The 16,812-nt window shown below is 54.4% G+C and overlaps 2 protein-coding genes and 1 long non-coding RNA gene across 3 annotated transcripts; 1 reads left to right on the forward strand and 2 right to left on the reverse strand.

Annotated features, from left to right (window-relative positions):
• Positions 1–98: 98 nt before the first annotated feature.
• LOC148648667 (zona pellucida sperm-binding protein 4-like) lies at positions 99–8,169 on the reverse strand. Its single transcript, XM_088606440.1, has 15 exons — positions 7,647–8,169; positions 6,283–6,483; positions 5,809–5,927; positions 5,198–5,399; positions 4,427–4,548; positions 4,209–4,305; positions 3,857–3,979; positions 3,480–3,652; positions 2,952–3,049; positions 2,262–2,389; positions 1,723–1,903; positions 1,296–1,440; positions 606–681; positions 389–486; positions 99–178 (listed from the first exon to the last, which is right to left on the reverse strand). The coding sequence occupies exons 1-14, from the start codon at positions 8,158–8,160 to the stop codon at positions 392–394; spliced, it is 2,274 nt and encodes a 757-aa protein (XP_088462566.1). The 5' UTR covers positions 8,161–8,169; the 3' UTR covers positions 99–178; positions 389–391.
• A 59-nt stretch (positions 8,170–8,228) lies between these two features.
• On the forward strand, positions 8,229–9,920 carry LOC148648668 (uncharacterized). The gene is made up of 2 exons (XR_015926420.1): positions 8,229–8,538; positions 9,583–9,920. It is a non-coding gene; the product is annotated as an uncharacterized LOC148648668 (long non-coding RNA).
• LOC148648669 (parvalbumin, muscle-like) lies at positions 9,655–16,470 on the reverse strand. Its single transcript, XM_088606449.1, has 5 exons — positions 16,316–16,470; positions 11,820–11,888; positions 11,011–11,143; positions 10,449–10,558; positions 9,655–10,144 (listed from the first exon to the last, which is right to left on the reverse strand). The coding sequence occupies exons 2-5, from the start codon at positions 11,878–11,880 to the stop codon at positions 10,116–10,118; spliced, it is 333 nt and encodes a 110-aa protein (XP_088462575.1). The 5' UTR covers positions 11,881–11,888; positions 16,316–16,470; the 3' UTR covers positions 9,655–10,115.
• Between the last annotated feature and the right edge of the window lie 342 nt (positions 16,471–16,812).

A 16,812-nucleotide genomic window follows, 5' to 3' on the forward strand; every position in this document is an offset into this window, starting at 1 on the left:
GCAGAGGTGCACATAAACTAATCCTTGAAGTCCATCCAGCTGCTCTGTCACAAACCACCCTTGCAAGAGGCTAAAATGACCACACAAGCAAGAGGAGAGTCCATTTAACTTTTATTTAACAGCATTGAAACTTGAGGCCCCCCAGACATGATCCCAGAGAGTGATGTCAAGCAGCAGCCTGCAGGGGAGGAAAAAAAATAAAATAAAAGCATTAGTGTTTCTTGGTCTGAAGGAAATGACATTTCCTTCCATTCAGGATTCCCTGCAAATGGAACAAGAGCTTCATTCCACACTTGAAGGCTCCACAGCCAAGATGTAACTGAAGCGCCTTGGAGCCTTTGGCCTCCTTCACGTGCACAGCCTGAAGCTCAAGCCCTGGCTCACTCACCCCTCACTGTGCTGGAAGCTCCGAGCTCTTCGAGTTCACTGGGCAGGGCTTCCTGGCACAGCGCTTGTCCAGGTTGGGATCAGGAATCACTGGAATTTCTGGAGTGGACAGAGCACGCTTGGGTTATTGGGGGGGTGGAAGAGGGAGGAAAGGGTTAAGTCCAGACACTGGCAGAACCAGCACCTCCCCTAGCTGGGGAGGAAGCCGGACCACTTACTGCGCCCATCAAAGCACCCCTCCACACACTTCCTCACTTTCGGGGAGCAGACCTCCGTGGAGCACATGAAGTAGATCTGGAACAAGATGGTAGACAGTCCTGGGATTCAGCTCCAAGATCCTTCATCCCCCAGCTTCCCAGCTGAGGTTAAATCACCACCCACATGAGGTGACAACAGCCAGAGTGCTCCAGTAACCCCCCCCACACCAGCTCCCAGTGGGGAGGAGAGCGGAGTGATGAAGCCAGTTCAGAGGGGGAGATTAGGAGGCCATGATGGGTAAAGGCCAGGGGGTAAATTAAGCCAGGACACCAGTGTAACACCAACTCTTGAGAAACGCCCTGGGAATTAACAGCCTGACTCCAAGTTTCTCTCATCTGGAAGAGGCTATACTGTACCATAAAAAGCTGCTGTCCATCACTATACTGGGGCATTAGGACCCACACAGACTGCAGGGTGAGCGCCCCCTACTGGTCCCACTAACCTCTTCCTGGAGGTCTCTCAGCAGGCAAGACCTCAACCCAGAGCTCATGTCGTAAGGAAGGTCTTGCATGGCACCAAGACCACCACGCCACAATTGATTTACCAGTTCAAGCCATGGTGGGTGGGAGGGACCCTTCAATTGCAAGCCCCCCCCCCCCCCGATAAGCCAGGAAAGCCCCAGCTGCAGACGGCCAGAGCCCTCCCCTCACCTCCTCGTCGAGGTAGCGGTGCGCCGTGCGGTCCATGAACTGGAAGGTGCGGATCTCGAAGCGCCGGTGGTGGTGCTTGGGCAGGGGCACCTTGTCGTTGATGTGCAGGGTGGACGTCTGGCCGTAGTCCAGGGGGTTGGGGCACCTGGGCAAGAGATCGGATCCAAAAAAGAGAGGGGGGGGGGGGGGGGGGGGGGGAAGGGTGACCAGGTGCCTGGAGCAGAATCCTGGCTGAACAAGATCTTGTCAAGGGGCTTGACTCAGGACTTCCCTACAAGGCTGGGTCTCCCGATCCCATAACCCACACCCTACTGCCAGAGGCGCCCTCTCGTTAGCGGACGGGACCTGGCCTGTCGGGCGAGCTAGCCACAGAGGGGGGGGGACACGAGGGCGACTTGCCCGAGCAGGTGACCAAGAACAGCCTCACCCCTCGTAGAGCAGCACCCAGGCGGCCTGCGCCGAGCGGGGGTAGGCGATGCAGTAGTGCACCAGCAGGACCAGGCTGGGGTCCGGGGCGTTCAGCAGGCGCACCTCCAGGTAGACGGGGCTCCCCAGCAGGAGCCGCAGGGGCCGGTGGTACTGGGGGTAGAACCGGGAGTAGTGCTCATCTGGGCAGGAGCAGAGAGGGGGGGGGAGAGAAACCGGTTCAGAGCCGGAGACAACACTGGGCTCTTCAAGTCATTTACAGGCATTGACGCAGCAGGTGGATCTTACCCCAAGACTCGTTGAGCCATTAATGTGGTCCTCCCCCCCCCCCCCCCCACAACTTACATTCACCAGATGGAGCCTTCAGGGTTAAGGCTTTTTAAAGCGCCTTAAACGAAATGGCTGGTGTTGAACAAGAACAGCCGCCTTGGGCCTGGAGCAACCGATGGCATTTCAAGAGGTGGGTGTGGTCCGAGGACCCCCCCCAGCCCAAAGGGACTTGTGGTAAGGAATGCGGCCCACATGTGCCAACCCTCTTACCGGTGGCAATCCTGAGCTGCACCCCGAACACCCCCTGGGACAGGATCGCACTGGGCAGGTAGGGGCTCTTCACCAGGTAGCCAGTGCTGGCCAGGTTCCCCTCCGCATAGCGGCACTCCACCAGCAGCCTGCAGACATGTTCGGATGTGCATAGATTCTCCAGAGGCACGAGACCAACAGGGGACTGTACAGTCCACCAACTAAACTAGTTACCTTGCATCTAGGCTAAGCATCCTTGGGATCAATTCCCCCCCCCTTCTCCCAGATCCCATCAATCCCTAAATAGGTGTTCACCCTGCCCTCTTTAGATCAGGGATGGGGAAACCTATTCCTTAGAGCCAGATTGCTGGAGGTTTTACAAGCATGCTTTAAAAAAAACAAACAAAAAATCGGCAACTTATTTCAGATGTCAAGTCAGCAGTCACAGATCACAGACTTGCATCACAGATGGATTGGCTGGAACAAAACTGTCCCAAACTGGAGTTGGGCAAAATAGTGCCACCTGCTGGGCCAGTGGGGAGAGGACACTGCAACAGGTATTCTCCAGCCAGAGGTGTGGAAGTAGTTCTGGCCCTTGAGGACACCTAGTGCTTTCCACCCGAGCTCTTAAGGCCTGGATGCCCTGCTGGACAAGAGACGGCCTTCCCCATCCACCAGGTATCCTGAGTGGCCAGTAGCCCCGTCTCGCACCTGAAGGGGCTGTCCCTGGTGATGACCCCGTAGTTCAGGCTGTTGCGCCTGGCCATGGCCATCACCTCCGCCAGGTAGATTGTGGTCTCCCCCACCACCTAGACAAAAACAGAGCCCGACTGAGAACCGGCAGCTCATCAATTCAGCTCCAGCGTAGGTGTGGGAAGACCAGAAGGGTCCTCTTCCCAGAGAGGAGGGCAAGATCTGCCAAATCACCCCCTCCTCCTACACAACCCATTGAGCCAGTCTGGCCTTTCACTGAGTAATGCATGTGAAGCCCAGAATCACTCTGGATTTGAGATCAGAGGGGCTAGAGCCAGGCCACATGCATAATAAAATTCTACAACCCAGGATTTCATGCTTGTTAGAAAAGTCCATCGCTTCTCTGGTCTTCCAGATAGACTGGCTTTTCTCACGGGCTCCCGGGAGCCCAGTGTTCACAGAAGGCCTTCCTGAAGATCGAGGCAGGAGCCCTGCAAGTTACCGAGAGCTGCAGCTCCCAAGGGCGAACGCCGCCCCTGTACTCACAAAGGCATGAGTGCCGCAGCCAGTGACCGGGAACTTGAAGACGGCGAAGTCCGGGGTGCAGATCACAGGGGCGCAGGATTTGTTGCCAGAGATCACCAGGCTGGCAGGGTCCACATGGGGCACAGTGACGGTGCGATGCACGGCGAAGACAAAGTGCCGGTCCGAGGTGCACTCTGGGAAGGGCGTGGAGGAATGGGCATGGTTATGAACGAGGAGGCTATTTGGGAGCTGGGATCTGACTGCCTAGAGAGATTCGTGTGAAGTGTCCGTAGGACCACTGGCGGCCCAGCAATTGTGCAACCGAGTCTATAGAAACACCGATCCAGCCAACCAACTCCCACCCTTGCAGTGTAGCGAGCCCCCACCCAAGGTCTTACCTTCTAGGGGGTAGTAGCAGTGAGCGGTGTCGGGGTCCACACAGCAGCCCTTGGCCAGACACTGGCTGGAGCCCATCCTCCTGGGACCACAGGACACCTGCTGACTCCTGGGAATGTGGCATCCTGGTGGGGGTACAAAGAGGTTAGCACGGAAGGGGCAGCAGGAGATGACCTGCTGGGCTGTAGGACTTCCCCCCCCCCGGACATTGCAGATCCAAGGACCAAGATTTCCAGGTCCTTGGATCTGCATCTACAGCGCACACACACTGAGGGGTTACTGAACCAGGTCCGGCAAGGACTCCACAACATCAGCTGCCCCTTCAGATCCTGCAAGGCAGGGGCATGGACTCGCCTTGTTTGGGCTTCAGCCGGCGGTAAGGGCAGGACACCTGGATCTCCGCCCTCTGGCCGCCACTCGTATAAGCCACCTGTATGGTGTACCTCCTCCCCTGCAAGAGAGAGGGTGAGGGTTTTACATACCCCTCCCTCCTGCACTGCTCTTGCAATTGCAGCTGTTGAACCCTTCCCCCAATAAGGGGAGGGTGTACTGTACAGTTCAGAGACTCTTACCACAATCTTGACATCGCAAGCAGTGTAGGGGATAGTCAGGATGTTCTTCCCCTCGCCTTTCACCAGCGAGTACCCACAGGCCCTGGGGGTCTGCAGCACGGGGACCAGGGTCTTGGAAGAGTCTGGAGAGAAAGAGAGAAGCAACTCGGGGACTCCAAGATGGGAAAATGACAAATCATTTCCAGCATCAAAGATCAGCAGTGGGTGAACGGACCAGCCTCCTGATGAGAGAGGACTCATCACGCAGCAGGCATTGGGGCTAACAGGTCATCTACATGGAGATCTCAGAGGTGTCCTGTAGCAAGCGCCATTCCTCAGCAGAGGAGCCGATAAAGATGCATCTGGACACCTGCAGTGGGCAGGAAGAGCCAGGAAACACCTGGGATCCAGCTCCCCATCTCAAAATGGCGGTTTCTAAGTGTCTGGGATCAAGTTCTTCACCCGGGTTATAAAGGTAGTCTAAAGTGGTTTCAGTGAAAGGTTTTTCCTATAACCTTAAGCTGTTTAAAGGCAATTCCTGCTCAATCTCCACCCCCGAGTGGTGGATGTGGGCACCCCAGGATTGTCTGCTCCACCAGCTGGAAGTCAAGCTCACCAGGATGCAAGACTTTCAGTGGGAAGTCTGTCAGCAGGACACTCAATACAGCCAGACAGACAGACCCACGTAGGTTGCTAGGAGGTTTCACACCACGCAATCCATTTCACACAGCCCAAGATGAACAGCAGAGATCCATGAACCCCCTCTCTGACAAGCACAGGCCCCACTCTCACCCAGGATGTGGACCTCAGCCAGGGGCCCTGGAGGGAGCTGTACGGTCATGCACACGTCACTGCAGGAGATGGACAGGCCACCGGGGGGCTGGGTGTCGAGGGGGGTGTCCACAGGGCAGGACACCGTGGCAACCACCTGCCTCCCCAGGAGCTTGTCGTAGTACCGGATGGTCAGAGCCATGAAGCGCTGGTTCTGCTTGGTCTGTGGCAGGATACAGGGCTTCAGTCATTAGGCCTACAAAGCAGATGCATCAGCCTGTAGAGCATTCAAGTGGCTCCTCTAGCTCAATCCCCAATCCTGAGTCAACCGTTACAGGAACACTTGACAACTAATACACTAAACTTGAATGGAGGGAACACAAAGCTATCCTGTTGCAAAGAGTACAGCATGTAATTGAAGGCCACCTCTGAAACCAGTTGCAGGTTAAGAACTTCTAAAAAGACACCTACAACTCCTGCTGGCCCAGGGCTGAAGATGTACTCAGGCTTAGTGTGGGAAAGAGACCTATCCCAGCGCAAGATGCAAAAGAATAGATCTGCCCCAGTCTCAACAGTTGCACCACCTCATGAGACCAAAAATCCACAAAGGAGCACCACTGCCACCCTCTTACCCAATCCCAAACATAGCAGCCATCATAGGAGGCCACCAGCAAAAGCCTGGACCGACTCTGGATGACCCTGTGCTTGCAGAACTTGGGCAACCGGGCGACTGGGAGCAGGGCCATTTTTGCTGCAAGAAGAAGACGACGTGTTAGAACTGGGGAGGTCAAGCTGGTAAACGCCAGTCAGGCCTCTGCTGCCCTCTTCAGGCCATGTTGAGTAGCTACAGCCTCACCACATTCTTAGCAGCAGGTGCCATCAGGCCCCAGACTTCAGTAGCACCACCCAGCTCCAGCTGTTGAACTGCCCAGAGGGCCAACTCCTAATACTGGGAAGCATCGTTGATATTAAAAGGAAGCCTTAAATGGGATTAAGGCCAACCTTCTGGAATGGAACCATTTTCCAATCCCAACATTGAGGCTGGAAGCAATGATCCGGCAGCTGCCCCTTCCTGGAGATCCTGCCCACCCATCCCCATCGCCCACCTCTCTGCAGGAAGATCCGGCTGTACAGCGCCAGGGAGAACTTGATCATCATGCTCTTCTTGCCGCAGGCGATCTCCGGCCGCCGGGCGGGCCGCGCCCTGGCCGCGGGCTGGGGCGGGTCGGACTCCTCGCTCGGGTCTTTCTGGTAGGAGTCCCGCACGAAGGCGTCGGTGGCAGCAGCCCCCTCCGCAGAGGAATTGCCTGAGAGGGCAGATGGGAGAACATGAGGCACGTGCATGAGGGGGGGTTCCACAAGCTCCACCCCCAGGAAGTGGAAAGCACTGGTGCATTATGGGCCAGTGGAGGCAGGAACTAGAGCAGGAACTAGAGTGCAGTTTTGATTCCAAGATGGCCTTTATGACACACAACCCTGGTCACCACAGAGGAACTGCAGCTCTGGAATCAGCCCAGAGGAGGAGCTGCCACTATTTTTCACAGCACCTCTGCAGCACTTTGAGCTAAGCAGACCAAGGCAGCCCCACCCAGCCAGCTTCCGCCAACCTTTTCACTACTGGTCTCAGACAGGAGCTGGATCACACGCCAGCCTTCACCTCCAAGCCCCATCAGCCAAAATCAGGCAGAGCAGTGGCTCAGGATCTGCGCCTGTGACTGGAAGGTTGCCGGGTCAAATCCGGCGGCCGGCAGAGGAATCCTACTCCGTTGGGCCCCTGAGCAAGGCCCTTAACCCCAACTGCTCCAGGGGCACCGTACAATGGCAGACCCTGCGCTCTGACCCCAAGCTTCTCTCCCTGTCTGTGTCTCCATGGAGAAAAGCTGGGGTATGTGAAAAGATGAATTCCTAATGCAAGAAATTGTATAGGGCTAATAAAGAAACATTATATAAAAAAAAACACTGCCTCATCCAGGGTGAGCTCAAGCAGTTTTTAGAAGACTGCAACTGCAGTGGGGGAGATGGCTTTGGAGAGCCCAAATCAAACTGAAGTTTAGCATTCAAAGGCTAGCCACAAGCAGGACTTAACTAATCTAAATAGAGAAGAATTACAGGGGCTGGGGAGGGGAGTCATCCCCACTGACTGCCTCAGGAGCTGGGGAGGCAGAGGACCAATCAAACATGCTCCACTTGGAGGGTAAGTGCACCATCAGGACCACGAGCAGGAGGCACTGCTCTATACCAAAGATAGCCAGAGACTGGAACAAGCTGCCTAGTCACCCAATACCTCCTTAAGATGCATAAACAAAGTGCTTAGAACTCAGTCACCAACAGACTCAGATCAGTCCTACCTCAGCATGGCCGTAGAAGTGCAGGTTACAAGGAGGCCACAGATCTGTTCCACACTGGGAACTGAAGGACTGTAGCACTGGGCTCATTTCAGAGGGACAGGACAGAGCAGATAGTCACTCACCACTTTGAGAGGCCACAGGTGACTCAGGGGCTGGGCTGGTGGTGGTGGCCACATCAGCCTCCCAGCCCGCCTCAGGAAGGTCTTCATGCTGGTCAGGGACAGGTGGTGTCCATCGCAGGCTTAGGTCCTCTTCCTCATAGCCACCCTCCTCTTTATCAAGGCCCTGGTCTTCCTCACTAAACACCAGGTCCCCCTGCCCCTCACTTCTCCAGTCTGCCCCAAGTGCCTCATCCCAAGCCTCCACTGCCTGGTCCTCCAGTGGAGAAGCATCATCATCCACAGTCAGGACAGCCGGCTCAGAACCACCAGTTTCCGGGTCAGCATAACCAAAATAAGGGCCCTCATCATCTCCAGCCCCCACACCAGGGCTGGGGTCACTGGGAGGGTCAAACAAGCTAGGATCATCCTCCTCTCGAAAGGAGTAACCATAAAGCAGCTGAGCTCGGGCCGAGCCACACAACACCCATGTCAGCACCAAGTAAAGAGCCACCATCTGCCACCTCCACATCATCATCACTCACACCAAACACAACCTGAAAGGAAGCCTCCAAGGCAGCCGGCAGGGAGGGCTTATATACTGACGGCGGAGCGCTTTCCAGCGCGCCAGCCAATCAGCCGCCTCGCTTCCGCCCCGCGCCGGCATTCCGCACGGAGGGGAGTGGGCGGGGCCAGGCAGAGGAGGGGCCGCGAGCCCTCCGAGGGCGGGAAGAGGCGGGCGGTTAGTCAACCGTCGGCTCTCGAGCGAGGCGGCGGCGGGGTGTTAAACCGGTTCGAAGGGAATTTCTACCCGACTCGGAAACAGGACCCGAGGAGACGGCGTTTCGGCCGGGTGGAAGTGCAAATGGAAACTGCGTCACACACACACACAGCCCTAAGGCGAACCGAGGACGAGGTAGGAATGATGTTATTTATTTTAGACGAGAACATCTCCTCGCAAACGATCTCCAGGGGAGAGGAAGCTCACGGTAGCTCCCTGAACACCGCGAAGAGTCTTCAGTTTTTGTTTTTTTAAAGGAGAGAAAAATAAACCGATCGTTGGCTTGGCTTTTGTTTTGCTTTTGTTTCATGGGAGTTCGGAACGAACCGAGGGGTACACTGCAGCCGTCGAGCGTGTTAGCAATTGAGTTTTTAATCTCCTTTCACCCCTCCCCGTCAATGTCCCTAATAGACATTGTGTGATGGCCGTGTCATTTGTCCTGACGTTGTGACGTTGTGACGTTCGCCAGGGCTGTGACGTGGGACTTCCGCTGCGGTGACGTCGCCCCCCCCCCCGCCTGTATGAGTCCGTCGTCAACATGTTTTCAAACGCCCTGCTTCCAACACGCGAAAAGGGTGGTCGTGACTGAGACATACTCGTGAAAAAACAGCCCGAAAAAGGGTTTAAGAATGAATAAATGAAGGGTTCAGCTAAGGGTTCAAAGACATAGTGGACCGAGCTGCTGAGGTAAATGACTGTACCAGACCAGGCAAACGGAACCTGCAGCCCCCTCAATAGTCATTTCCTGCACCGCAGAATGCACGTTTCGTCTTATTTTGTGAAGTAAATGGGAGGTTTCACAAGTTTCACTGTGTACATTTTACTTCCCTTATGGTGTGAAATGCACTCATCAGTGTGGAATCTTTCTGACCCCAAACTCCCCCCAAAACGCTCCCCTGAGAACAAGCACTTCTTTGCTCAAAGACTTGTTTTGGTTTGTGGAACCCTGCCCAAACTGTTGAAGCTGATACCCTGGCTTCTTTTAAGAAACGGCTGCCTGAGATTCTTCAGTGGGGACAGGAAGCACTACTGTACACAGAGGGGGGTGGGGGTGTGGAACAAGCTGCCCAGCCACGTTGTCGAAGCCGATACCCTGGCTTCTCTCCAGGCACCGCTGGGTGGTCAGTCAGCTTCTAACTACAAACGGCCTCCTCTCCTTTGTCCCTGTGTGTTTTTCAGAGGCGTGCAGGACTGTGTTGGCAAGGTTTGGCTTGATAACAAGGCTTAAAGAAAGACACGAGGACAGAGAGCTGGGGTACGAGACGGTCGCCTTTTTATTTGTGTTCACAGCTTTGACTTCTTCCAGCGTATTTCACACGTGGCCGTGTGAGGGGGTGAGAGCCGGGTGGGGGGGGACAGAGAGAGAAAGGGAGGGGAGGGGGTTGAAGAGGAAGGAAGGGTGGGCGGTCGTGTGCTGACAGTAGTGTTGATCTCTTTTCTTGGTTTGTTTTTTTTTTCCCTGCAGACAAACACTTTGATATAAAAAAAGAAATAAATAGAACGCGCGTGTCTGTTGGCACCACCCCCCGGTACCCGCACCCCTCCCCTCCCCACGCCCGGTTCCGGTCCGATCGGATCGGGGCCCGGCCCGGCTGGGGGAGGGTCAGGGCGGAAGAGGGGCGGCGATGACAGGTGGTGAGGTGGGAGATCGGTGGACGGGAGAGGGGAAGAGGAGGAGGCAGAGCGTTGGTCGGAGGAGGGGGGGTGTCAGCTTATGCCTCAGCCACTAGGGCGGCGAACTCTGAAAAGAGAGAGAGAGGCTGTGAGGCCCAAGAGTGAGGCAGAGGGAGAAAGACAGAGGCCCGTGGGGGCGAGATGGGTGATTAAGTTGCAGTTCTGCCGGGCTGCTTCCTTCTGTTCTCCGGGCAGCCGTGGCCTTCACCCGGTAACTGGTTTTCCGGTAAACGACAGCTGAACGGACTTTGTGCGGAGCCGGAGGCAGGCAGGCAGCGCGCGTTGGAAGTTCCGGCTGAGCCGGGCCCAGCCGGCGGGCTCCGTCAGGGGCGCCGGGCGAGCGAGGGGCGCAGCGGAAGGGGGAGACTCACCGTCAATTCCAATTTTGCCATCACCATCCTTGTCTCCGGCTACCAGGAATGCTTTGGTTTCTTTGTCGGAGAGATCCCTGCCATCTTTGGAGAAGCCCTTCAGCACAAATCTGAGGGAGAGAACGGGGAGGAAGATGTTACCATGGACAGCCCAGGGGAGGAAGATGTTAGCATAGACGCACTGCTGCAGTAACCCAGAGTCTTCAGAGCCTGACGAGTCACAGAGGGACACCCAGGGGAGCATTGTTGTGGTCGCTGGACCCACCAGAGGCCCCCCACTGTCCCCTGCTCTCTTCTAACTGGGTGCCTTTCAGAGTCTTCCTATTCCCTCACCCGATATACACCAGGCAGTTTTCCCCGTAGCTCGATATTACTGACTTTACTAGGTGGCGTGGCTAAATCTCTCCATGCTGCGGTTGAACTTGTACAGCTGTTTTGTTTATCTCCGCTTGGGGGGGGGAAAGTCCGAGCGCGTCTCGGCGAACCTCTGCTCTTCCACTTCCTGTTGTCCTACCCCTTGCAGGCCGTGCCCCAACCCCCCCCACCCCCCCCCCTTCCTTACTTGAGCTCATCCTCCTCAATGAAGCCACTCTGATCTACGTCCAGCACTTTGAAGGCCTTCTTCACATCCTCGGCCGACTTGGCCTTCAGACCCACCATCTTGAAGAACTTCTTGTGGTCGAAGGACTCGGCAGCTGCAGGGGGAGAGAGCGAGGAGTGAGGACAGAGACAGGGGAGGACCTGTGATCCTGTATTAGAGCATGGGTCTTCCAGTTCCCCTCTGTGGGTGCAGCTGAACTACGGGGAGACTCACAGGCGCCGCGTCACTCTGTTGCTGAGGTTGCAGCACAGTCTGCTGAAGCTCTCGACATTTTCATGGCTCATGTTTAAAAAAGGGGAGGCTCGCACCTGTGTGTGTGTGTGTGTGTGTGTGTGTGTGTGTGTGTGTGTGTGTGTGTGTGTTTGCGGCACACACGCAGCCCTGGGGAGTCACTGCTGTGTCACGGAGCAGCTCCGAGCGGTTTCTGAGAGCCACACGCACTCGATCATTTAATGCAAACTAAGACTAACGTTTGAGTTCTGCCGAGAGTCGCGTGCTCGGTTTTATCTGAAGGGTATCGTTTGTATCAAAAACTGCAGCGTGTCGCACGGTGACTCCTCTGAACACAGGGGTGGGAATTAACACCCTTGGCAAGGGCCAGCGTCGCCAGGTGCACCCTGCTGTGCTGTATAATCTCGCGCAAGCAAAAGTGGGTTTCTAGGCAGTTAGAGCACGGCACTCGTATCTGTGCTTCGTTGACTCAATTCATCCAGGAACTGGTGAACTCGGCGGGAATCTGATGGAGCTCGCGGGGATGAGGCCCCTCTCACCCTTGAAAGCGTCCATAGCCGCCTTGATGTCCTCCGCTTTCAGAATGTCAGTCATCGACATCTTGGCAGCTGGAGAGAGGGGCAGGCAGCAGCACGAGACGGAGGGAGGGAGAGAGAGAGAGGGAAAGAATTGGGTGAGGAAGGGTGATAGAGGGGGGGAGAATTGAGAGAGAGATGGAGGGAGGTGGAGGATAGGGAGAGGAAGAGAGAGAGTGATGGAAAGGAAGACAGAGAGGATTGGAAGAGGGAGGGAGATAGAGGGGGAGAATGATGGAAAGGAAGAGAGGGGGAGGTTGACAGACAAACAGGTAGAGAGAGAGAGAGAACATAGATGTGAGTAGGACCAAACCCCCTTTTACATCCATAATATAGAATAATGTGCCCGCTGATTTTGTGATAGGAACCAAATATCAGCGCAGCTCTGGAAAAGCGAATGCACAGTGTCTGACTGTCCACAGGCGGCGCCGAGTCTGCAGTGACCCCTGGCTGGTGACGTCACGTACTGTACTGAGGTAGAATCCTGCAGATCAGAGCAGCCTGCAGTCACAGTGGGAGTCGGTGTGTGTGCTGCAGTAAGAGTATGTGGGCAGTAGGTGGCAGCAGGTGGTGGAGAAGTGTGCTAACTGGGCAGCAGCTGTCCCCTTCTGTGTTGGTGTGGGCTGAGAGGTTTTACGGCTTGTTCAAACACCTGTCGGCTATGAGCAGACCTTAAAGGAGACAACCTGGTGAGCTGGGCAGCGTATTGTAAGCAGTGCCCGTCTCAGACTGCTGACCCCTGGGCTGTATCGGGCGGGGCGTAGCTCGGTTTCGGTTCGAATATCGCTCCGTTTTCAACTGGCGGAGCTCGAGGAATAGCACGGGGCTGCGGGGGCTCGGAAATAAGCAGCCAGGCCCGAGCCGGCCGGCGTCCGGCCGCGTCGCGGTCGTTGCCGTCGTCGCGTGCAGCACCCACAGGCGGTGCGAGTCCGATGAAAATACAGCAGACTGCGTCCCCTCCCCCCCATCTCTTCCCCGTCTCGCCGTGCGGAAACCCAACCTGTCTGAGCAGCCCAGAGGAAGGGCAAGTGACAGCTGGGGTGAGGGTTGGGGAAGCAGGGGGTGGGTGGGCACCAGGTTGTATTTACAGCTGAAATAACTCTGTGCAGCCCCGGGTAACCCAATGCCCTGATATACGTTCCCCAAGGCGCACGTACAGATGTATATATTGGGCATGTTGACACGTTAGGGTATCTGTGTGACATTTCGCACAAGATGTCTCATCGGGCCCCCCAGGAGTTCAAGGTTCTCGGCTTTAAATGAAAAGGAATCTCTGCTTATGTGTGTTTATATGTGTTTACTGTAGATACACCCCCCCCCCCCCCCGCCTGCCCTGGCTGCTTTAACAGCCCCTGCAGCTCCTTGTACTTCGGTGTTTTATACAGTAGCTCTGATAATGATCTGAAGCTCTGAGTGTTTCGCTCTGTGTCCTTCCAGGCACATCATGAGACACCTGTCTTACAGGTGCAGTGGCCATGTTCGTCTGAAGTCACAGAGCCGCGAGACTGCATTCCTTGCACATGCAGACCTTAGACCAAGGGTCCCCAGCAGCAGCCCAGTCAGCCTCTTAGATCCCTTGCTTTTAAAGACTAGCAGCACCCATCAGCTGCTGATGCTCTCTTGATAAAGAGAGCTCTGGTCATTGAAGGCTGAAGAGCACTTGGATTTCAGTGCTAAATGATCTCCACGTTACTTGATACAAATCACCTCTGTGATTGATCGCAGTGGAATTATTCCAGATCTTCAGAAACAGATCTCCTTACTGATTTGTAGGTCACCCCTGCCTTACACCATCAGCCTTCACTTAGAGCTGTCGACAAGCAGATCTGATAGCAGATGATGTAGCACAGAGAACCTTTACTACAGTTTGTACACTTCAGACATGCACACGGGGTCTTACATACTGTACTGTTATCTTTATTGCTGTTATATTTAGTATAGGAATACCAGTGTTATTCCCTGGAGAGCAAAGTGCCTTGTTCCATCTGAACAGTCAGTTAAACTATTAACCTCTTTTTTTTCTTAAACGGATGAAGGGATGTATCTTTAAGTGTTTTATACGCGAGTACCCCAGACGTGTACAGTTACCCTGCAGTCTCGTTAATGAAATGATTAGACAAGCGATGGACCTGCGAGCAGGACCCAGAAGATACCAGGCTCTCCAGGAGCTCATTCTGACACGCCTGTTTGAGTATCGGCTGCCCTGTCGTTATGTCATCGCTTCCAGTGCGGCAGTGGTGGGCGCAGGCTGTGTGCCAGGCCCCTCTCTCGCGGGCCCTCAGCGGGTGGTTCCAGCTTCAGACCCAGCGTCTCCCCACTCCTGTCGCCTAGCCTGGCCCGCCCAGCCGAGGGGAAACGGCAAAGGAGGGGAAGCCGACATTGCATCCCCGCCACAGCAGACCAAGAACGTGTGTCTGCAGAGGGGAGGAGGCCGTGCATCCCAGCTAGCAGCTCGCTGATCCAAGGATCTCGTCCAGCTGTCATGTGGGCCTGACAGGGGCAGCTTGTTCCATGCTCCCACCACCCTTTGTGTCAGGGGCACGCCTCCTGTCCCGATGGGAGGATCTCACCCAGCTGTTACTGGAAAGAAGCTGGGGTATCGCTGGAGCTGCACGGCCGGTTTAGCTTGTGTCTTGTTTTCCCGGAAGCAGATGGGGACAAGCCTTCTGAAACAGACGGGGCAGTTATCCCGCGTTCGAAACCGGGCCCAAGCGATATGTCGCGTGCGAGCTCTGCGGAAGACGGAGGGCTCTGCCTTAGGCGTTTCGAGGTGCTGCTGCAGATGTATTAAGGGACTGACCTTAGGTCTGTCCCTTAAAAAAAACTGCCGCTTGGTGGGGAAAGGCGAGTCTTGGGTTTCCTACTCGCACGAGCAAAGCAGCAGCAGCTGTGGCTCACGGCGAGAGAGGAACAGAGGCCAGGATGCGAATTAATGCAGTTGAGCCCAACTTGGTTTGGTCCTGACCAGCCCCGCTTTCCCCACCGGCCTGTTTTCAATCAGAGGGCAGTCAGGTCTCTCTTTTTCCTTAAACCCGTTTCTCGCTGTTGTCGGTTTATGCTCAGGTTAGCAGCTTCAAGAGCACAACGTGTTACAGGATGACGTACGCACATGTATAGCTGATATGCAAGTTTTATATACTGCATGTGGAGGAAAGCAGGTTAGAGGTACAATGTAGGAAGTGTGTGTGTGTGTGTGAGCGCACACGCTGGCGTCCCATCCAGAGTGTATCCTGCCTTGCACCCTGACGCGTCTAGGACAGGCTGTACCCCCTAACCAGGAATACAGCGCTCTCTGACAATGGATGGATGAAATTTCCTGAATGACTAGAAAAAGCTACTGTATATTCACAGCCAGCAATGTAGCAGACGACGTACGGTATGCCAAAAGCACAATTTTACCCCCTGACAAGAAGCAGCCAAAAAGGGCCCCTGACCTTAAATCAAATTCAACAACAGAAAGAGGTCTATGCATTAAAAAAGCGCTCTTCAGAAACACCTTCTGGATTTGGTATAACAGGCAGAGGCTCTACAGACTGTGTCCCACGACTGCAGTGAATTAGCATCACACTCTCACAGCAGAGAACACACTCGTCGTGCATTAAAAAAATCATTTTGGCATTCACAATATTCATTATACCCTGAACATAATTTTCTTTTACTCTCTTTTGAAGCTACCTGGCGCACTGGTGTTTAACTCTCAATTCTACCGTGCTCCTAGCTTCTGCGCTGAATTAAAACACCTGTGCTTACGACCAGTAAGGCTGCCTGATAGCTGCAGTTAAATTCAGGATTCTGTCTAACCTTGACGGGCTTGATCTCAAACACTGGCTGACTCGTTCTTCTTTCTCTTGAGTCTGAATGTGAAACTTTTCCATCTCTCTGAGGTGCCATAAATATGTAACACTCGATCTGTCTATATGAATTTGTAGCAAGGCTGCTGCTTTTTTAAAATCTCTTTTAAAAAACTTTCCTGAGTTTTTTTTAAACCCGGTGCTCCCAAGGTCTGGAAAATCCTTTTTCTTTCCCCCATCTCCGTCTCTCATTTCTCTCTTCCCGAGTTTCCCTCCCTCTCCTCCACTGTGCGCTCCCTCAGAAATCGACGACTTTCCCCCCCTTTTTCAAATTCCCTTCTTTTTCCTCTGTCTCCCTCTTTCTTTTCTGTCTCCCTCTCGCAGACGGCCGTCATCTTCTTTCTCGGCCTCGAGATTTAAAAAAAAAAAGTTTTTTCTCTTTCCTCTCTCCCTCCCTTTTGATTCAGTTCCACGCCGAAACAAATAAGCCTTCCGGGTGTTTCTTTATGCCCTGTAAAATAAGATTACTTTTTTGTTCCCCCTTTTCCGGCTTTCTTAAAAATTCCGTTAAAGCTTCCCGCTCGGTTTTCCTCTATCCGTTCCCAAAGGCGGACTCTCTCTCTCTGGTTTCAGACGGATGCTTCCTGTCTTTGGAAAAGCCAGTCTTACCTTTTAGTGTGAAGTCTACGCTGTAGGAAGGGGCTGTGACTGGTAAGTGGCTGGGAAGGCAGTGGTAGAGTCGAAGGGGCAATTTCACTTATATATACTCCTCCACCGGCCTCTATTTTAGGAAAAAACATGGGAGCCTATCGCTCAGTATCAAAATACTTTTGAGTCTAGATGTCGTATCACATTCTCGCTCCCTAACTAATCAAACGCTACTATTAATAATCCCCTCGCTCGATCTCTGTTCCTCTCCCTCGCTCCCTCGCTCGCTTCATGCCAGTCTTGGCACAAATCTCGGAGATCCTTGAAATTTTGAAAAAAGAAATCGTCTAATTACATCAGCAAGGATGGCTTTCCTGACACGCCGCCCCCCAGTCCCTTCCCCTCGCACCAGGGCAGCGTGGGTTTAACGGGCTGCAACCGGAGAAACGAGGAATGAGGGACACTCTGCGACTTGACTCCGGCTCTGGAATCCGAACTGTACGGGAGGGAGGGAGGGA

Source organism: Lepisosteus platostomus, chromosome 14 (genome assembly GCF_059453375.1).
Source record: "Lepisosteus platostomus isolate fLepPlt1 chromosome 14, fLepPlt1.hap1, whole genome shotgun sequence".
Taxonomy (NCBI): Eukaryota; Metazoa; Chordata; class Actinopteri; order Semionotiformes; family Lepisosteidae; genus Lepisosteus; species Lepisosteus platostomus.